The sequence below is a fragment of the Poromitra crassiceps genome (genome assembly GCF_964638095.1).
Source record: "Poromitra crassiceps genome assembly, chromosome: 19".
NCBI lineage: Eukaryota > Metazoa > Chordata > Actinopteri > Beryciformes > Melamphaidae > Poromitra > Poromitra crassiceps.
This window is the reverse complement of record NC_139646.1, coordinates 22,792,699-22,815,700: the sequence shown is the minus strand read 5'-3', so window position 1 is coordinate 22,815,700 and position 23,002 is coordinate 22,792,699. Positions and strand designations below refer to the sequence as shown.

General features: G+C 47.4%; 1 protein-coding gene across 1 annotated transcript in view; it reads left to right on the top strand.

Moving 5' to 3' along the window:
- Nucleotides 1-22,397, top strand: part of ntn1a (netrin 1a) — a gene marked incomplete at both ends in the record, with an annotated part of 76,270 nt that extends 53,873 nt beyond the window's left edge. Inside the window, 3 exons of the mRNA XM_083655851.1 lie at nucleotides 875-928; nucleotides 12,748-12,822; nucleotides 22,069-22,397. Coding sequence (XP_083511977.1) covers nucleotides 875-928; nucleotides 12,748-12,822; nucleotides 22,069-22,397 — 458 coding nt within the window. The remainder of the gene's footprint in view (nucleotides 1-874; nucleotides 929-12,747; nucleotides 12,823-22,068) is intronic.
- Nucleotides 22,398-23,002: the final 605 nt, after the last annotated feature.

Genomic DNA, 23,002 nt, shown 5'->3' with positions numbered 1-23,002 from the left:
AGCAGATGAGTTCAGTACCCTACATTAGTTACTATTTAATCCCAAATGATTTTGGATCAAAAGACTTGATTCTTTCTTGCTTCCTTCTGCCCACAACTAAAACCACCACCAGCATCCACGTCTTTGTACTGTATCTGTCCCTTCTGATCCATCTTTGTAGCTTTGTCCTTGTTTCACCCCCCTGCCACACTGCCCCCCCCCCCCCTCTCTCTCCCCTCGCCCACAGTAACAAAAATGCATTATGTGTGTTGGATATGTTCCTGTTGCCATTGTGCTCCTTTGGAGATACATACGATAAGAGGAGAGCTCCCTTCATGCATGGTTTCCCTGAGTGTCAGCTTCCGTCAGCCTGCTTGTGAGTAACGAGCCGAGTAGGCAGGAGGTTCTGAGAGAATCAAGTCTTGAGACATCAAATCCGCCCACATGCGTCAGGGTGAGCAGGGTGTCAAAAAGACAGGGAGATAACAGTTACATATTTCACACCTGACTTTACCCCCCACATGGTGCGCTGCAATCGCCCTGTCGATCTAATCTCCAGATATACTGTATCTCCACCTGAGCCAGGGAGAAAGAACACTGTTCTCTCTGGCACTGAGGTATCTCGTGCGCAAATAATCGCAGATTTACACTAAACGCTTGTCTGCTGGGGGGGGGGGGGGGGGGGGGGTTAATAAAATAAATAACAGAGCAAAGATATTTTCATTTCTTAGACTTGTTCTGTTTTGTCTTTCATATAAAATATACACGCACACACATGCGCACCTTCCGACACTCACTGTATATACATAATATTTATTTATATAAAATAATATAATATGATATGATATGGAACTGATGTTGCTTTGTGTCTATGCCATGTTTTCCCTGGGAGCAGAGATTCCAGTCGCACCTCCTACAACCACAGCCAGCAGCACAGAGGAACCATCAGGTGAGTTCTGTGGCGTGACGTACGTCCAATATTCTCTGTATATTTGTTGAAGTTCTAAATGTATGAAGTTCGTATGGATTCATTTCTAGAAATGTGTAATAATATACAGCCGTGGTCACATGATGCACACATCCTGTCTGGATAAAAGAGGAGCAGGATGTTGTGGGAGAGTGTATTGATGGCTGTGGGAGTAACGCAACACGCCTTATTCCCCTCACAAGTGGAACGCACCGTCTAAATTGGATCCCTGTTGCCTTATTAGGGCGTCTCATGAATATGAAAGTAATCCAGGGCGGCCTCCTTATGCTTCACACTTTCACAATTAATCAGGCTAACTGCGGCGCAGCGGGGTGTGGGTCTGCGGGGGTCTCTCTCTCTCTCTCTCTCTCTCTCTTTCCGGGCTGATGCAGTAAAGCCAGAGAGGGCCAGTACAGGCAGTGATACTGAAGGAATGAGGGAAGCAGATCAGATCACTGCTTGTTCCTGTTGGACATTATAGTTTGTGGTCTGCACAGGAAGCCACTGACTGCACCGTCAAAGCATTGCAGCTCTGATTTTGCTCTGCTATCTTGGTGGACAATATGGCATTAAGTAGGGATACATGATATTGGATTATATATATTTTTGCCAATCCGTGATGCCAATATTTTCCAACTCTTTTGGATGAATGCCAATATCGATATGGAATCAGGCTGTAACGGTTCACAAAATTCACGGTTCGGTTCGGTTCGGTTCGGTTTGGTTCGATACGACACAGTGGCGTCACAGTTCTGTATGTTTTCGATACAGCAAAAAAGTAGAAATGTCAGAGAAATTTCCTTGCTTTTACAATTGATTGGATTTATTTATTATTTACACAGTCTAGTTTAAAAATGTATTTCAATTTACGACAATGTTTTTATTTTATTTTATTACTTTTTACTAGGGGTGTCACAATATATCGTCCCACGAAATTTCGCGATAGTAAAACGTCACGATATGTATCGTTGAGATGAAATCTCATATCGTGAAAAAAAAAAAAAAAAAAAATTTTTTTTTTTTTTTTTCAAAAGTAGACAAAGAAACGTCTTTGTTTGTTGAAGTTCAATGTGTGGAAAGTAGTTCAGTTGAACAAGTCTCTGAAGAGACACATGAGAAGTTATACAGGAGAGAAACCATTCAATTGAGTTTCTGGCAAAACTGTTTACTTGACAGGAAAAACTGAAGATGCATAAAAAATAGACTAAGAAAAGTCTTGTTGTTTGAGTTTGAAGAAAAACTGAAGATGCATAATGAGAATTTATACTGCTGAGAAACCTTTTAGTTCAAAGTAAATCTAAGTGAAGGTGTAACTCATTCTATTTCAAGATAAGCCTTATCTCCAATCTCATGTTTTTTCTAGTTGTTATTGTAATAACAATTGCCCACAACAGCATGTTTTGTATTTGTGCATTTCAAATAAAATACTACTTTTCCAGTCATATATTGTCATTATTCAAGTTTAAAAAAATATTGTTAAAATCGTATCGTATCGTATCGTTATCGTGAACCCAGTATCGTGATACGTATCGTATCGTGAACTGAGTGTATCGTGACACCCCTACTTTTTACAATTATCGTCTTTTTCATCTCAGTTTTTAGTTTACCATGATATCCTTGTAGAAGACTTGCACTGTTCATCACTGCACACACACAATCTTTCCACCTAATTTCAGCTCTCTCCTGTAGTGGAATTAACACATTAGTATGCCTGCCCATATCATGCAGACATAATTACAACATAAAAAATTTATCAAAATAAGAAAACGACTTCAACTAAAACATGCCATTTTTATGTAACATTTTCTTTCAAAGAAAACTGTAAGATTGATTGATTGATTGATTGATTGATTCATCCATTCATTCATTCAAGCATCAAGCATTTGGGCATAATTAAAGCATCATTTTATCGGCCTGTCGTATCGGCAGAAATGTTCGTTTCAGGTCGATGCCAATATTACATTTTAAAGCCTTTATTAGCCGATACCGATATCATCATCATCACTACATCCATATTATTCACATGTGGATAATTATTTTACATGTGCACCTGATCAATACATGATTTCTTCCCTTTATTCCAATAGCAGTGTAGCTTATGACATGGAGGAAACATATGCAACACATGTTCGGTAAACAGACATGACCTGTGTGAACACATGTTCGGTAAACAGACATGACCTGTGTGAACCCTGCTGGAACCAGCACCACATTTTGTCCTTTGGCCTCATGGTGGAAAAAGTTGAGTCATCGAGAGCTCGCAGTGGGTTTCTTCTGTCTCACCCGTGATGCGAGGATGTGTACGTGTGTATGTACGCATGTGTGTGTGTGTGTGTGTGTGTGTGTGTGTGTGTGTGTGTGTGTGTGTGCGCGTGCGGGCCTAGCGTGCGAGAGGCCCCCACAGCTGTTGCTGGGCCCTCGGAGGTCCCCGGCACTCCCCGGGCGGACAGCCTGGATTGACACCGCAGGCACCTCCTCCACCTCTCTCTTTCTTTTCTCCTTCCATCCCTTTTCTCCTCTCTCCTCCACCTCCTTCGTCTCCCTCTGTTTCACGCTTTGTCTTCACATGGCCCTGTAGGTGGCGCTGCGTGAGAATATCTGGAGTTTTATCTGTGGCCCCCGCCTCTTGTCAGCAGGAACCATTTTTTGGGGGTGCGGGAATTTTTTCTCCAGCTCATAAATAAAAACAAACAATATATTTGCAAAAATTATCCTATTTCTTTTTTGTTAGGTTATTTGGTGAATCCAATTCTTTCAGTCGCGAGAAATTATAAGTTTGAATTTTACAGCACCTCTAGAGATGATCGCGTCTTTTTTTTAAAAGTCCAAGTCAAGTCTCAAGTCTCTTATGGTGGATGAGCATTCTATCATCTGCTGGATGTAATCCGGTGTGTTTAGAACACTGCATAGCTAAAACTAAGGAATTCAAAACATGTACTGTATTATCCTCACTCCTTTATCTATTAGCATACAGTATCAGCATTGATTAGTTGACATTATTATTAGTAGACATTTCCTTAACGTTAATGCACACAAACAAAGATTGTTCACGAGTCCCAAATGTCGAGTCCAAGTCAAACCTCAAGTCTTTTGAGGACGAGTCTCAAATTAGTAAGAAGCCTATCCCAAGACCTCTCCATCCAGTTCACTCCTCCATTTTTGCCTTTAGCTACATCCTAATAGGAAGGTGCAAAAGCCTCTTCTTCTAATCCCATTGATGAAGCCGTGTCATGGTGGAACCAATGTAAACACAACCTAGAGGAAACAGTGTCATGCCTCGCTCGCACAGCTCATCTCATCACAATGGCGACTGGTGGGAATTCCCTCACATCAGTGTAATGGGCAAGGCTGCGTGTGCTCAGCCATTCAGCCTGGACAGGCTGAAATCAAGCAGATTGCGAGGAGGTGGAGCACCTTGACGGACACAGTTGCGTTGGTCACGTCAGATCCAGGGGCAGCAGAGGGACCACCCAGCCAGGCTCCAGGCCCAGAGGATGCATACATTACTGGCTCTGCTCAGAGGGTCGCGCAGCCAGCCAGCCAGCCAGCACACCTCTGCACCGCCTGCTATGTGAGCAGCTATGATATCACCCGACGTGTGATTGCAAACAGATGTGCTGTGTTCTTATCAGAGCATCGCCTCAATAATATTTTCCTCCACATCTTGCAGCGTATGCACACCATATCCCTGCTAGCATAGCAGCATAGAGAGACTGATGAGATAGATCAACAATAACAATAATGTGTTAATGATATTGATAATGATAATACACTGTATTTATGCTGCAGCCTTTTAGAAAGACAATTTTCCAAATGCTTTACAGAGCATGAAGTGATGATACGTAAAAGCAAAAGACGACACAAAAATGCATCAATTATTTTACGGATTAATAATCAATGACTAGAAAGGCACTCGGAGATTGTGGACCTCCGCCAAGGCCCGCTGTTATTCCCTATTATTGCTTGTTCGTCAGTCGGATCCAGATCCACTCCAAAATGTTCTGGGTTCTTCCTTGGCCCATGCTACACACTTCCACCAAGGTTCATGGAAATTGGGCCAGTAGTTTTTCCGTAATCCTGCTGACAAACAGACAGACAGACAGACAAACAAGCAAACAAACAGGCAAACAACGACACCAAAAACACAACCTCTTTGGCGGAGGTAATAAATTAGTCAACAATAAATAGCAACAAAACAATTGAGAAACTAAAAAGGGAAAAATTGAGAAAAGAGGAAGAGTTAAGAGAAGAAAAGAACAAATGAAAAGATGGTGAAATATGGAGGAAAGAATAAGAAGAAAAAAGATGGAGAACAAAAAGGAAGAAGAAGAATGTGAAGAAACCAATATGGAGGAAAAATAATAATAAGGAAGAGAGGAAGGAATTGGGATAAATAATATAATAAATCAATATAATAAAGGAATGTAGAGGGAAATAAATATGAGTAAAAATGGCACCTGGATTGTGTGTGTGTGTGTGTGTGTGTGTGTTTGGGTGCGTGTGTGTTTGGGTGCGCATGTGTGTGTGTGTGTGTGTGTGTGTGTGTGTGTGTGCGTGTGCGTGCGTGTGTAGTTGACTAGGGGTGTTGGGCCGACAGCTGTGAGGCAGGTGCCTCCTTGTGTGCCTCAGTCGAGTGGGGGGGCGTTGAATGGAGACTTTTTTTTTGGGGGGGGGGGTGGAGTGGATATTAATTTGTCTCCTGCAAACCATGACTCCTCCCCCCTTGTGGAGCGCATGGCGTGCTGGAATGCATGGCGAATACCTCCGATGGTGTGGCCCCACCCCCCCCCCAGACAAAACACACATTGTGTTGCTGGGTCACGGATGGTGTGAGTGGCCACTCCCACGGGTCGTGACAGAGACGTCTGCATGTGGAGGGGATTAACCGCCGCTGACCTGCCATGGCCGCCCTGCCCTGTCAGGATACACAGGCTGTGACTGAGAGGAACTAATGATGATGGTGCCGGTGATGATGATGATGATGATGATGATGAGGACGATAAGGATAACAAGCGTGTGTGTGTGTGTGTGTGTGTGTGTGTGTGTGTGTGTGTGTGTCCACGGGCTGGAAGTGATCAGAATTTGCAGCGCACCCCTCCTTAGATGTTTTGGACGTGAGTCTCGTTCCATACGCCCTTCAGAGTCGTGTCATCGTGGGATCCTGTTACCGCCACTCGAGCGAGGGAAGAGAGACAACAGTAATGGCGAGAGACACGACTTGCAATAAGCAGGAAAAATTGAGCCGTATCAAATTCTCATTATCGATAACGCTTTTTTTTTTTTTTTTTTTTTTTTTGCGTTTGATTGTGTTTCTGGCACGCGAAAGCCCCGTTCTGACAACACGAGAACCCCGTGGCAGCCAGGGCCTCTTTCTCCTGCTGTCTCTGCTGTCTGCACGCTGGGTGAGAACCAACACTGAGCCCAGCACCCATTGACTCATCTGAAAGTCATCAGTTACAGTAATGCGGTTTGACCCGAGTCATCAGGACCGACGCCACGCCACCCAGAACCAAAGAATCTCAAATCAGGTCAAGAATCATAAACAGCCTCTCCACTGGCTGTTGTCTTCCCCCCGGCTTGGCTCTCGCTGCCGATCGAAAACAAACGCTCTTTTTACTCTTGGACAATGCAAGGAGGGAAGGGGAGGAGGGCGAGGGGGAGCTCCTTTCTCTCCTCTTCTCTCTTCTCTCTCTCTCTCTCTCGCTCCCTCTCTCTCTCTCTCTCTCTCTCTCTCTCCCTCTCTCTCTCCCTCCCTCTCTCTCTCTCTCTCTCTCTCTCTCTCTGCTGGACAGGACTCGGCCACGCTGCTCTAGGTCTCAGAGTGGAGCGGGGGCACGGAGCAGCAAACAGGGCTCTATAATCTAATTACATGCTTTATTTGCTGCAATTTGTTTCTCAATCAGTCTGCTGGAGGGAGAAAGCCCCCCTCCTGGGCCTTCAGTCACACCTCCTCCTGGGCCTTCAGTCACACCTCCTCCTGGGCCTTCAGTCACACCTCCTCCTGGGCCTTCAGGGCCTTCAGTCACACCTCTTCCTGGGCCTTCAGTCACACCTCCTCCTGGGCCTTCAGTCACGCCTCCTCCTGGGCCTTCAGTCACACCTCCTCCAGGGCCTTCAGTCACACCTCCTCCTGGGCCTTCAGTCACACCTCCTCCTGGGCCTTCAGCCTTCAGTCACACCTCCTCCTGGGCCTTCAGTCACACCTCCTCCAGGGCCTTCAGTCACACCTCCTCCTGGGCCTTCAGTCACACCTCCTCCTGGGCCTTCAGTCACACCTCCTCCTGGGCCTTCAGTCACACCTCCTTGTGTCACCGCTGTGATACCTCTGACAGCTCCTCTGCCCCCGAGTCTGGCCAGAAGCTTCCATCCGTCCCGTGCATTTCAACAGAGGGAATGTTGCCCCCTTGATTTGCGCAATACTGTAGAAACCCGACCAGAACTCGCATTCCTCCACACACCCTGAATTGTTGAGCAAAACGTCTCGCCATCTCTGTTCCATGTCTACCCAGTTTCCGCGAGAAGCAAGAACTCCTCAATTTGTCCACGAAGAAATAGGGTTCTAGACTCAGAATGACCTCAGGATGTTCTAGCCTGTTTTGCAGAGTAAAAACGTAGTAACCAGAGGCAAATAACCTATTTGTTGTTTGGTTGTTCTACTTAATTGTGTGCAAATCTTTGGGCGGTATACTTGCCACAGAATCTAGTTTCGCCAGGTTCTTACGGACGTGTTTGCGGAAAAGCTTCCAGTTAAGTTTCCTGCATGCTTCCCGGGTTCATTGGTTTTGTTTAGATCTTTGCGCTAACATCTCGTGCTAAGCTCTCCGTCTCGTCTCCTGGTTTGATTTAGCAGACAAACATGGGAACTCCACTGTTTCGATCTGCATGCCACAATCTATGTTTGTCTGTGTTTTTCTATTTCGGGTGATTTTGGGTCTACCTCCCAGGCTCCCACTGTAGCCACCGAACTGAACACAACCGGGTTTTGCCCCAATGTATGTTACTGTAAAGTTCTGGCTCAAAGACATGGAGTTCAGCTGTACAGCGTCGTATCTTATCTCCACTCTGGTATAAGCAGCCTCCCGAGGGAAAGCGATTAGCTCAAATGCTACTTCTACGGAGACTTTGATAGAGTTGGGAGGGCAGAGGTCCACTTCTCAGTTACTTCTCAATCCTCTGGAAGAAAAAGCCAGGACACAAAGCTCAGAGGTAACTACATCTACTCGGAACACGCACGGCGCCGTTTAGCTGGGCCGGCGCTGCCAGGCCCGGTCCCACTCCCCCCCCCCCCCCCCCCTCTGCTCGCAGCGCGTGCACAAAGGGAACATTTGTCCTCGCCGTAGGGGACCGCCTGGCCCTAAATGGGGATGTCGGGGTGCTCCGGGCCGGGCCCGGGGCGGGCGGGCGTCTCAGGGGTACACTAATGGGGAACGAGAGGCTATCAAAGGGGTATCATGATGGCATCAAGGGGGGGTTATGAGAAAACAAAGCCGCCTTTCCACAGACCCCCCCCCCCCCCACCTCCCCCGCCTGTCATTTACATGGTAATCAGGCGCCGCTGATATAGACTCCTCCTACTGTTTCATTTACTTTGCTATTTTGTTTTTGTTGTTGTTGTTGTTGTTGTTGCTCAATCTATTTGCTACCATGCAGCAGCACCATGCAGCTTTGGGCCTTTTGCTGATTTTGGGGGTGTTACTTGAAATCCTCCTCTTCCTCCTCCTCCTCTTCCTCCTCCTCTGATAGATTCACTTCTGTCTTCTTCTTTTCACTGCTTCACTCTCTACCAGTATCCATTCTCCCCCGCCTGCCCTCCTCTCGCTCACTCTCCCCCCCCCCCCCTCCCTTTTTTTTTGGGGGGGGGGGGGGGGGCATTTTTCCTGGTGGCGCTGTTGCCCCGGCAACCTCATTCAAACACAGTATAAAGGGGAGTGAAGGCATGGAGCAAAGATCTGCTCCCCCAACAATGAAGTTTGTTCATATTCAGGGCTGTCCTGAAAGCTCCCATCCCTCTTCCTCTGCCCCGTCACTCCCATGTCATCCCTTCCTCTCTCTCTCTCTCTCTCTCTCTCTCTCTCTCTCTCTCTCTCTCTCTCTCTCTCTCCCTCTCCCCCTCTCTCTCTCCCTCCCTCTCTCTCTCTCCCTCTCCCCCTCTCTCTCTCTTCCTCTCTCTTCCTCTCTCTCTCTCTCTCTCTATCTCTTTCCCCGGTTTCTTTTACTATACTCGTTACACTCAAGTGTAAACCAAGCAAATACTCTGGATCCAATTTGTGTCAGTAACTTGGGAGAGGGCAAAAGCCAGGAGAGAAAGGGGGGGAACACATTGTGGGCCTCACTGTAAGTGGCTGGCAGTGTGACAGCACAGCATGGGGCAATCAGCTTTCTGGACTGCGGGGGTTAAAGCCAACAAAGTGGAGGACGGGCTAAAGTCGAGCCTCCTTCACCTCTTGGTAATCGATCATAAAGCGGATGGCACGCGCGTGCAGACGCATGATGAGATGTTTGGAGAAGGAGCGGGGCCAGTTATGATCTAGACAGCATGATGGTCAATCTTTTTTCATAATCAACGTCCCCCTACAGCCCCGGACCCCCCCCCCATTTGGTGAGATTTTGTCTCTCAGACCTAAATCTGAAAATACTTCTATTGATTACTTCTATGATTTTGTCCAGAATTCTAGGACTGTTTATGTTGTAGTTATGAGATATAACAGAGAAAGATATATGATCAAAAATAGTAGTAGTCACAGTTTCTAATTGTGTTAACGTCTTGTGATATAAAGGTACATTTTAAGACCCCCTAGAACCCCCTCAAGGACCCCTCGGCGTCCCCGGACCCCACATTGAGAACCACTGATCTAAATCACACAAATGCGTGTCTGAAAGAGCGGTGAAAAATAGTAGTAGATCATTTCCATGACTTCAAAACACAGCAAACTTTGGATTTACGGTTTCCTGTGATTTGTCCGATTTCTGAGGCAGTTCAAATATGTGTGAAGGTAGATGAAGCACAGACCAAGCGCTTCAAGCTTTCACTACAGCTCATCGAGCTCAAACACAGCTTGTGTGTATGTGCACACGCGCTAGCTCCCCCACAGGCTCCAAGCCTTTACTACAGCTCAAACACAGCTTGTGTGTATGTGCACACGCGCTAGCTCCCCCACAGGCTCCAAGCCTTTACTACAGCTCAAACACAGCTTGTGTGTATGTGCACACGTGCTAGCTCCCCCACAGGCTCCAAGCCTTTACTACAGCTCAAACACAGCTTGTGTGTATGTGCACACACGCTAGCTCCCCCACAGGCTCCAAGCCTTTACTACAGCTCAAACACAGCTTGTGTGTATGTGCACACGCACTAGCTCCCCCACAGGCTCCAAGCCTTTACTACAGCTCAAACACAGCTTGTGTGTATGTGCACACGCGCTAGCTCCCCCACAGGCTCCAAGCCTTTACTACAGCTCAAACACAGCTTGTGTGTATGTGCATGCGCGCTATAGCTCCCCCACAGGCTCCAAGCCTTTACTACAGCTCAAACACAGCTTGTGTGTATGTGCATGCGCGCTAGCTCCCCCACAGGCTCCAAGCCTTTACTACAGCTCAAACACAGCTTGTGTGTATGTGCACGCGCGCTATAGCTCCCCCACAGGCTCCAAGCCTTTACTACAGCTCAAACACAGCTTGTGTGTATGTGCACACGCGCTAGCTCCCCCACAGGCTCCAAGCCTTTACTACAGCTCAAACACAGCTTGTGTGTATGTGCACGCGTGCTATAGCTCCCCCACAGGCTTCAAGCCTTTACTACAGCTCAAACACAGCTTGTGTGTATGTGCACGCGTGCTATAGCTCCCCCACAGGCTTCAAGCCTTTACTACAGCTCAAACACAGCTTGTGTGTATGTGCACGCGCGCTATAGCTCCCCCACAGGCTCCAAGCCTTTACTACAGCTCAAACACAGCTTGTGTGTATGTGCACACGCGCTAGCTCCCCCACAGGCTCCAAGCCTTTACTACAGCTCAAACACAGCTTGTGTGTATGTGCACGCGTGCTATAGCTCCCCCACAGGCTTCAAGCCTTTACTACAGCTCAAACACAGCTTGTGTGTATGTGCACGCGTGCTATAGCTCCCCCACAGGCTCCAAGCCTTTACTACAGCTCAAACACAGCTTGTGTGTATGTGCACGCGCGCTATAGCTCCCCCACAGGCTTCAAGCCTTTACTACAGCTCAAACACAGCTTGTGTGTATGTGCACACGCGCTATAGCTCCCCCACAGGCTCCAAGCCTTTACTACAGCTCAAACACAGCTTGTGTGTATGTGCACGCACGCTAGCTCCCCCACAGGCTTCAAGCCTTTACTACAGCTCATCCAGCTCAAACACAGCTTGTGTGTATGTGCACGCGCGCTCCCCCCCGCAGCAGAAGGCCACAGAGCGATTGGGGCGACCCCTCTGCCTGCATGAGGTATTTATTTGTTCACGGACCGTAGAGTGGACACCCCCCCCCCCCCCCACCTCCACACAAAAAAGGCCTTTCTGCCTAACGCTTCATGGATGGCTAATTTTCCCTTCCTGACCTCCCTTTGTGTGGCAGTGACCCCCTTACCCCACCTTCAACCCCCCCCCCCCCCCCGCTCCTCACACCCCACCATAGCTGCCCGCCAGTACCCCTCCTTTCCCCCGCACTGCAATATGCTAAAGCTTGACATGGTCCTCGCAGGGGCCTTGAAGGCATCCCGGGGTAATTTGGAGGGGGCGGTGAGATGGGGTGGTGGGGGGTCTGTAGGTCTTACTCATTCCCACAGTGCTGCTCTGACAGGGAATGAGTGGGTGGATGATGGCAGCGCTAATTTGTGGAACGGGTTCTCAAAACCACCGCTGGTGGTACCGTGTGGTCCTCCTCCTCGCCATTACGCACGGAGGCTGTAGACACAGGCGAAAGTGCAGGACACCCCCACCGCGCGCGCACGCACGCACGCACGCACGCACGCACACACACACCCACGCACGCACGCACACACACACACACACACACACACACACACCCACACACACACACACACACACACGCACCCCTATTGTCTGCTTGTTTCTGTAGTGGCCTCGTCCCACTCCCATTAGACCACACAATCGCACCAGACAGATGTGCCCAACCAGAATAAAGTGTTGGCAGTGTGCGTTTCTGCAAAACACGGAAAAAACGGTTTGTGACGGTTTATTTTCCAACGGAAATTTGTAAATGTCGGTTATTTTAAAAACGTAGCCGAGTTTCCAGTTAATTTGAAAACATTATGCAAAAAATAAAACAACTTGGTATAAGTAAAACAACATGGTTAGGGTTATGGTTTTGGGTGAGGCTTAAATCACAAAACCGTCACAGTTGAAATGTAGACTTTGGAAACGCTGGGGATCGAACACGGCCCTCCTTTGTAGGTTTATAAGCCCTCCATCCACCCTGACCGCAGTACCCTGACTGGCCACTAGGCCATTTCAATAGCACATTATGACGTGTATGACACTGATAGGCTATACGCGTATCTAGAAATGTTGATATGCAACAAATCTTTGTTCACAAATGTTGACATTCACTTTATCCACGGGTTGCAGAAACGTCAACTGCAACATTTCATTCAGGCGACCGGGCCGGTCAGCCGGGGGAAATCCTCCATGTGTTGCCAGTATTATGATCTCAAGACCTTCTCTCTGTCTCTTCTTCCTCACACCAAGACACATTCCTAGTATGTGAAAACATACCTTGCAAATAAAAGAATTCCGATTGTGATTCTCTGTCTCTCCCTCCCTCCGCTCACAGACTGTGACTCCTACTGCAAGGCGTCCAAAGGCAAACTGAAGATCAACATGAAGAAGTACTGCAAGAAAGATTACGGTGAGTAGGAACAGACAACGCACAGTCCGGCCGAACGGCTAGGGCTAGGAAGCCTGGTCGCTGCACTACTGCCTCCTCTGGTCAACCGGGGGGCGCCTGTTCAGGGGGGAGAGGAACTGGGGGGGGAATAGCGAGATTCTCCCACACGCTACGTCCTGCCGGTGAAACTCCTCACTGGCGACTGCACATGTACCGGAGGAAACATGTGCTAGTCTACAACTCTCCCCAGATCGGCAGAGGGGTTAGCAATGACCAGGACAGCAGGGGGGATTGGCCACAAGTACAAGAGAAAATGGGAGAAAAATCAGAAAAAAAAAACGTCTAAAAAAACAAGGCCTCCTCAGATGTAACAAAAGAAGACTTTTTCATGATCTTGGCTCAGGTTGAAACCGGTTTTGAGCAGGTTGCCCGTTCTGCAGCGGGGAAAGCAGTGAAGGAGTTATAGTATTTACAGACAGAGTTTTGGAGGAAAATTGGAAAAGTATTAAATGAAGAGAGTATGAGGAAATTCTCCTGATATAAGAGAAGCTTACCGTATAACTGAATAAACTATGATTATTTCAGTTTCTAGGCCGAATGGAGCCATAACCACCATCTCAACGGGGGGAACATTGGTTATAAATGAGAGTAGATTACAGTTTGTAGTCCAAAACTCCAGTAGGTCCAAACCAAGCCTCTGTAAGTGAGACATATTGCGGGGGTGAAGGAGAGTTAAAGGAAGATTGCGTCGTTGCCAAGGAGAGGTTTGGTCACAATGTGCTCTTATTTTCTACACCTGATAACCAATAGACCTGGAATACAACACAGGTACGGACAACGCATAGACTGTATACAAATATGGATGTACGGTATCCACCATGACGGCACCCATTGGTTTCTGGAGTCCCGATTTGAAGCCTTGAGTTTGACATTATGACCGTCACCATCTTGTTTTTCTTGGAGCCAGAAGGGACCATATTGGATTAGAAGAGCTGCGGCCTGCTATTGGTCCGTGATCGGCGAATTGCACGATCACTGGACAGGTGACCTGTCAATCACGCCCCCAAAATAGTCTATAGTTTATCGACCTACAGTATTTTACTCTAAATGGGACCATAATCTACAAAATGAAGACCATACTGAAGAAGACTTGAAACTAGTGATTGAGACCATGAACTCGTTAGGAAAGTGTTTACTGAGGTCATAAATCAAGTAAGAAGTCGGATCATTTTCCCATTGACTTCCATCCAATCAGACTTCTCTTTGCTCTTTGCAGCCATAAATTGTACAACAGGTGAGTTATATCAAAATTTCACCCACGTACAGTTGTCATGAACGGTGAAATTAGCTATTTTCTATGGTAAAGTCAGTAAAGTCGTAGTCCTTTTAACATGGGGTGAATGGGAAATGGCTCCCAGCGGCCATTCGAGGTACTGCAGTTTTTGGTACTTCTGCCTTGACCTCATTTTTTAGAACTGAAGGTTGAGGCTTGTGCAAAAGTTGTTTTGTTTCTTTCGGGGGGGGGGACCTCATACATCTCAGTCCAGCCTGTTGCCACCGGGGGAGCCCCAGTAGTTTCCAGCTGAGGCATTTGACTGACGGCTTACTCCAGCTTTCCTACGACAGAGACAAAGGATCAAACAGAACGGATCTTCAAGGAGGTGGAGAGAGGCAGACACACAGGAGGAGAGAGAGAGAGAGAGAAAGGGGCCTTGAGAGAAAGAGTGATGACGAATTAGGCTGAGGTGTGTGTGTGTGTGTGTGTGTGTGTGTGTGTGTGTGTGTGTGTGTGTGTGTGTGTGTGTGTGTGTGTGTGTGTGTAGAGGGGGGGAGGGGGGTCTCCTTGATGGACAGCCCAGCAGGCATTTAAGACCAAAGCGGATAAAGCAGAGGCAGTGTGACGGACAGTGGGTGCTCTCTAAGAGGTCCTCATTAAGGCAGCCCACCGCCCGCTCCAGCCCCGCCCCCTCCACCCATTGGTTTCTGCTGCATTCCTGTGAGCGTCCGTCTTCCACGCCATTCAAGGTGTGGCTGAGTCATGTGACCTCTCCCCTCGCCCCGCCCCCCTCCTCCCCCTCTCTGATTGAAGTCAGGCTGCTGAAGCGGTCATCCAAGCGGCGGCATACCGCGGCATACCAAGGATCCTAAAAAGAAGGATAAGACATCATGTCACAGCTTTTGAATTTTGCACTAGGGCCAGTTGTATTGAAGTGAATGGGGCAGGCATGGAAGTCACACTATAAACCATCATATCACCTTTGATTGAAAAATGCTTCCATCAGATTAAAGAAAACACTTACGTGATGTTGACCGATGCCCTGTTTGGTCATGTATCACGGTGTAGTAGTTAGCTGGAGTTGAGCTATATGCAGCTGCTGGACAGAGTCATGATCTGTTTGGACACCAATAATAAAATGGTAACCCTAACCCTAACCCTAACGGATTTTTATAAAACGCTTCAAAAGGCATAAAAGTTATTCACGTTTGTGAAGATGATCATGCAGAACCCAGGTTCGCGTTTCCATAAACCTTTGTTAACCACAGACCTTATTTTATGCATTTAAGTGAAATCCCCATTCTAAAACCCCATAGACTTTCCCCCTGAGGAAACAAATGGCGGCGATTTCTGGATAAAGCCTACAAAAATACGTCATCCCTGCGGTACTCTAGTCTATAGACTGGCCCCAATGTAAGATTGGAACGCTGTGAGGTGAGTGATGTCCTATCCTTCTTTTTAAGCTCCTTGTGGCATACCTCAGCAGCTTGACGGACAGGCCCTGGGCTTTTGTCCCGTTGGAGGATTTGAAGGAGTTATGGAAGGGGGGGGGGTCGTTATGGGGGGGGGGGGGGGGATTATAGACACCTCCCAGCGTTGCCAGACGTACGATAATTATCGTATTTGTACGATAATTTCGACCTCTGTACGATGTACGATCAATAATCCCAAAATCCCCCAAATGTACGATAATTTCATGTGACACTCAGTCGAATTCTACGTCTATCACTCTATATCTGTTTATACAATTATCTCTTCAGACAACATATGTGCAGCCAATGTGTGGTTGAAAGCAACGCTTTATTCACTGGCTGGCTCAAAGCTGTTGCAGGGTGTTTTGTTGTTGTTGCAACGCAGGCTGAGATCATGTTAAGTCCAAAAAGTAGCCTGTGATCAGCCGCAGCCGCCCGGACATAGGCGCGCCAAAGGCGCGCCGCGCTGGGGAGGGGGCGTACGATAATTTCACTCCAAAAACGATAATTTTGACCCTCTGGTACGATAATTCAACATTTGCCATCTGGCAACACTGACACCTCCTCTTCCAGCCCGACCCTAAACCCACCGCTGATGTCAGGAGAGGACCTCTGTCTCTGAGCTAGTCATCCTTAGGCCCAGTTTACACGACAACGCTCCCTGTATATGAACTGTTGCTGTGTTTTGGCCTTCCGTTTCCATGACAACAGCGTTATTGGGGCCTGCAAACCTGAAAGCAGGTTCCAGAGTGGAACTCTCTGATGATGCCACCCTTAATGCCGCCGTGGAAACTGGCACATCTTGGGAAAACTGTGACGAAACGGCCCCACTTTGAAGACAATACTGGAGGAGCATTCAACTATAGCCTATGATTATAGCCTTAATGGCACAAGTGAATCGCATAGATAGGCATTAGAATAAACGATCATGCCTACGAGTCTGATAACGAGTTGCTAAAAATACATAATGGGCGATAAGTGCCCACTATTAACATTTGTGCATATTCATTAATTAAACGACCCTCAAACTCACGGCCAGATGCATGGATTTCCTCTGCCAAGTGCTGCAAAGAAAACCGGTCTTTTTTCTTATAGGGCTTTACTTTATTAATGCAACCAATCTGTAAAGTTTCTGCTCGCAGCGTCTCCCAGCTACAGTAAAGCAGTTTCTGCTCACACCGTCTCCCAGCTACAGTAAAGCAGTTTCTGCTCACACCGTCTCCCAGCTACAGTAAAGCAGTTTCTGCTCACACCGTCTCCCAGCTACAGTAAAGCAGTTTGTGCTCGCAGCGTCTCCTAGCTACAGTAAAGCAGTTTGTGCTCGCAGTTTCTCCAGCTACAGTAAAGCAGTTTGTGCTCGCAGCGTCTCCTAGCTACAGTAAAGCAGTTTCTGCTCCCAGCGTCTCCCAGCTACAGTAAAGCAGTTTGTGCTCGCAGCGTCTCCAGCTACAGTAAAGCAGTTTGTGCTCGCAGCATCTCCCAACTACAGTAAAGCAGTTTCTGCTCGCAGCGTCTCCCAGCTACAGTAAAGCAGCTTGTGCTCGCAGCATCTCCAGCTACAGTAAAGCAGTTTCTGCTCCCAGCTTCTCCCAGCTACAGTAAAGCAATTTCTGCTCGCAGCATCTCCAGCTACAGTAAAGCAGTTTCTGTTTGCAGCGTCTCCAGCTACAGTAAAGCAGTTTCTGTTTGCAGCGTCTCCCAGCTACAGTAAAGCAGTTTCTGTTTGCAGCGTCTCCAGCTACAGTAAAGCAGTTTCTGTTTGCAGCGTCTCCCAGCTACAGTAAAGCCGTTTCTGTTTGCAGCGTCTCCAGCTACAGTAAAGCAGTTTCTGTTTGCAGTGTCTCCCAGCTACAGTAAAGCAGTTTCTGCTCCCAGCGTCTCCAGATACAGTAAAGCCGTTTCTGTTTGCAGCGTCTCCAGCTACAGTAAAGCAGTTTCTGTTTGCAGTGTCTCCCAGCTACAGTAAAGCAGTTTCTGCTCCCAGCGTCTCCCAGCTACAGTAAAGCAGTTTCTGCTCCCAGCGTCTCCAGCTACAGTAAAGCAGTTTCTAGTAGCAACTCTAAAATTAAAGCCCTCTTAGTGGAGGATATGGAGCATAAACCTCTAATTGGCTGGAACCAAGAACTTGTTCCACTTTGACGCACTTTGCTGCATGCATCTGTGTGTGTGTGTGTGTGTGTGTGTGTGTGCGTGTGTGTGTGCGTGTGCGTGCATGCGTGCGTATGTGTGTGTGTGTGTGTGTGTGTGGTTTATGACTCCTGGAACAGTTAAAAGTATGTGAACGAGCAGTACCGGCTGCTACTGGTGTGTGGCGCTACAGAGGGAGACGAGCTGGAGAAAGCATCAGTCAACACAGGGCTATCTCTCTACCCCCATGCTCACCTCCCACCACGGAGCCTCCCCACTGATTTGGCATGCGGTGTGTGTGTGTGTGCCTGTGTGTGTGTGTGTGTGTGCCTGTGTGTGTGTGTGTGTGTGTGCATGTGTGTGTGTGTGTGTGTGTGTGTGTGTAGGGGACCTGCTGGTGCTGATGAGTGATTTAGCAGCAGAGGACAAATTGGGTTTCCTCCTCTGCAGGAATATGTGACACGCTCTGGTGAAAAGGCTAACAAGTAGGAAAGCGTGAAATCGCACAAATCAAGATAAAATGTTGTTTTTTTAAAGGAAAAAAGTTGTCTACTTTTTTATGCAAGCAAGTTTAGATGCTGGAGAATGCACTGAATATAGACACTTATAACTTAGCTTGTTACACCAACTTTCAGGGCGATTTTCTCTGAAGGATTACCAACATTCAAATACGCATAATCCTCTTTAACTATTCTCAGATTTCAATGTATGACATTTTGAAAGCTTACAACCTGCACTTTCATAGTCTGGGGAAAAACGAAAAAATGTGGCCTACCTGTTACCCAAAACATCAAGAGAAAGATCATCTTTTTGGGGGGAAAGCAGGTTATCATACTATAAATAAAGGCAGGAATCTCTGTCTGTACGTTTGTATGTTTCCTTTGCCTATCTCGAGAACCGTCCATCTGATCGGCACACGGCATGTTCAATATTGATTGGACTAAGCACCGCCCAGCTGTGACTAAGCACCGCCCCGCTGCAACTAAGCTCCGCCCCGCTGTGAACTAAGCACCGCCCCGCTGCAACTAAGCTCCGTCCCGCTGCAACGCAACAGTGGAAGCAGCAAACAGCCCTTTGACTAAACAAGCGAGTGGAAGAAGAAGTGGTTCCTTACGGCTGTAAATGGGGACCCTATGGTATAAGACATCAAAATAGAAACAGAGCTCAGTCCTAAAACAATCAGCTCAAAGCATTGACCATTTCCAGTAGTCCTCCATTATGTTACCAAGCAAGAGTTTCTTACTAACCCTATTCCATGCAGAGGGGCCAGATTCCTTTTTTATTGTTATTTTTTCAGCAGAAAGGACTCTTACCACCGTCACAGCTCAATGGGTTTCACATTTAAAGATAGTTGTGAAACTTGCCTTTCATGGCCTTATAAATAAAGCTATACTATTGGATTAGGCCTACACATGGACAGATGTCTAAATAGCCGGGGAATACAATGTGCATCAGTTGATATATATATATATTAATTAGCATAATGTATACAGACACTGAATGTATACTGAATGTATAGTCATATACAACAACATGTTTACTAATCTCAAGACAACCATAATTTATTTCCAAAATTGAATTCTGGCTTCAACCTCAACTTTTTTCCCAAGTTAAAAAAGTATAGTGTAGTCTTTTCCAGCAAACCCCCCCCCCCCCCCCCCCCCCCACACACACACACACACACAAGTTTTCTTTTTTTTGGGGGGGGGGGGGGGGGGGGGGGGGGGGGGTGGAGTTCATAATCTTTGTAATCAGATTACTGTAATTCTGTTTCATAATAATCGGTCTCCCCCCTTGCGCCTCTTGTAACTGCTACTTCATCCTCTGGGCACAAACTAATCCACTTTCGCCTCACCTTGCTGCCACTAGGGGGGCTTTGTGCTGCGACGTACATGATGCTGCCACTAGGGGGGCTTTGTGCTGCGACGTCCATGAGAGCCATAGAGAAGCTGCTTGATGTGCATCTGCAAAATGCATAACAGATCACAGTAATAAACCCTAATCTGACAGTAACTCACACACACACACACACACACACACACTCACACACACACACACACACACACACACACACACACACACACACACACACACACACACACACACACACACACACCGATCCCAAACTCTTAGACCAACAGCATAATGTGGTGGTTTAGGAGTGTTTTGAAAAGAGCAGCAGGGGTGCTGGGCTCCATGGGGCATGGGGAAACCATACTACAGGCGTGTGTGGCTGATATACAGACACACTCTATAAAGACTCAGAGGCTGGGGGTGGGAGGAGGTGTGTGTGTGTGTGTGTGTGTGTGCGTGCGCGTGCGTGCGTGTGTGTGTGTGGTATGTCAGTGTTTACAGTGCATCTGTTGTCCAAACGCAAACAGAGAGGACAGCACCTTCCGCTGGTGGCAGCTGGTAGGGACAGACTGATGGAGGGAGAGTTCAGCATCAGGTCAAACACCTGATCAACCAAACTGTAGCATTTAAGTGCTGGTTAGGCACCAGTGACACACTGACTACCCTGGGAGACAACCGTTGCTTAAACAGATTAAGTATCACCCAGAGAGATTATGCTAATTCATTCTCATCTGAAAAATGTTAAAGACCCCCTAAAGTCATGTTTTGTACAGTATAAAAAAATACTCATAATCTATCTAGACTCTATCGAGTCTATGAATATGCAAATATTTTTCACCTCAAAGGTTTTGCTGCTGGACCAAAGACATCTTCGACTTGACTGTAAAGTCTGGCATTCTTCTCCGTGTATGTGCACTGGAGACTTCAACTTTCTATATCACACTTTTGTCAGTTGAATATTGGACAGCGATTGGCTTCCAAACTATTTGTGATGTCACAAATCATGCTTGTAGGTCCACCCCTAAAAATTGGATTTTCAATGATCTCAGAGAAACGTTCCACTTTCAGCGGGTGATTGTGGAAACAGCCTTCTAGTGTCAAACTCTGCACAGACATCGTTTCTGCACAGTGAAGCTCAGACATCCAACTGAAGGAACGAGAAGAAAAACTGGTTTGGGACTTTAGGTGGTTCTTTAATAAGTCTGAATTCCAACCCTGTGATCCACCACATGTGTGGTAGAAAACCTGACATTGGACGTTGAATGTACCATGAACACAGCCATCGTCGTTACCATCGCCATTAGAAGCGGCGTGTTGGAGGTGAAACCAGTGACCCCGAAGGAGACTGCGGTTCATTTCAAAAGATGAGCTATAACGGCACTTAATAACTCCGATATGGTCCGTCTAATACATATTGATACTGCGAGGTTATGGATTCGTGAGAGGAAACCCTCTCTTTCTTCCTCTCCCTCCCTCTCTCTGTGGACCGCACCAGTTCATACATCATGTGATATCACTGAGTGTCTTTACAACTCACGTCTCTAATAGCCTCTACCCTGCCTCCTAATCACATGACAAATCACACAGCTCTGTCAGTAGTCGTGGACATGGTGCTCTTGCAGCTGTACATCACAGCCTGGCCAGAGACCAGCCTGTTCCACTGAGGATAGAATAAGACTATTTATACCATATGGGGGTCTGTTAAGGTACCATTTCTGCTGGCGCAGTTTATTGGGGCTTACAGAGGTTAGTGGTTCGCATGGGGAGGACGTTGGATTGTCAGCGGTTGAGACTGATGACGATGAAGACCAAGTTAGCATTGATGCCCGTGCCATGCATGTTCACCAAAGCCTTCTTAAGTCCCTTCCCAAGTAGGTTGTGGGCGTGGTGAAGCCCCGTCGAGCCCCGACTTGAATTCACTTGGGACGTGCTTGACTAGATGGATAGATGCATGGCTCAGGCAGCACTTATACTGAAGGATCCACACTGTGAACTCGCCCTTTAGTCACCAGCTCCAGGCGTGTGCTTGCTGGGGACGAGGAGGTCTGCTGCTGTTTGGAGAACGGTCGCAGCTGGAGAAAGAGCCAGTGGGCCTGGGAGGAAGAGACTTTTCCAGCCACCATGACAGAGTTCTTTGAATGTGCAGTGAAAAGCTGGTGCAGGAGATACCTGAGCTGAAAGGAAGTGTGTTGTGTTGTTGTTGTTGTGTTGTGTTGTGTTGTGTTGTGTTGTGTTGTGTTGTGTGTTGTGTGTACCACTGTGTTGCCGCCTGCAAGCCAGTGAATTCAATAGAATGGGAACCATTTCCAAGACACCCTCGACTCCAGAGTGTTTTTTGCCTGGACGGCCATAGTAACAGAGATGTTCATGGACATGAGCTGGTTCAAGGTGAAGCAGTGGAACACAGAATAAATAGTCAAGAGACTCCGTGTGTCTTTTAAATCAGGTCCGAGAAGCAGATATGGGAAGGCTTTGAACAGGGAAATGCTAAGAACAATGTCTAATCTCTTCTCTCCACCCCCCACCTCCCCTCCACAGCCGTCCAGGTGCACATCCTGAAGGCGGACAAGGCGGGCGAGTGGTGGAAGTTCACCGTCAACATCATCTCCGTCTACAAGCAGGGCGAGAGCCGCATCCGCCGCGGCGACCAGTTCCTGTGGGTCCGCGCCAAGGACGTGGCCTGCAAGTGTCCCAAGATCAAGCCGGGCAAGAAGTACCTGCTGCTGGGCAACGACGAGGACTCCCCCGGCCAGAGCGGCGTGGTGGCGGACAAAGGCAGCCTGGTAATCCAGTGGAGGGACACGTGGGCGCGCCGCCTCCGGAAGTTCCAGCAGCGCGAGAAGAAAGGCAAGTGCAAGAAGCCCTAGGCGGGAAAAGAGGACAGGAAAGGCTGCCGGAGAGAGGGAGAGGAGTCCGAGAGAGGAGAGAGGCTGAGCGGGTGACAAAAAAAAATACAATAAAAGAGAGACAGACAGACAGAAGACTATGGACAGAGAAGAGACTGTGTATGTCGCTGCTTTTTTCGTGTAGAAGCATGAAGAGAATTATTTAGGATGAGTTCCCCCCCCCCCCCCCCCCCCCTAGTGAACTTTTGTTGAAGGAGCTCACCTTGCAGATTTGGTTTCATTGTTTATTTTTACTTTGGAGATTCGTCTTTTTGTGTGGATTTGCCGAGTTTGCACCTATTACCAGTATATAAAGTTATTTGTGTTCATTTTTCGTTATCTCAGTATGAATCCATTATATTACAATTTTATGGACATTTTCCGCTGGTGCAAAAATGAAAAAGAAATGCCACTTGCCGGTAATTACGGTACCACTGCAGTTATGCCTCCGCATGGTTTACTTGTTGTATATTTTACCTAAGAAAACCTACTTACCTAAGAAACTAGCTTGTTTCATCAAATGCCTTCACTGCTCTGATTACGGTGGTAATGCGTCTCCTATTAAGCGAACATACAGCATACAGGTT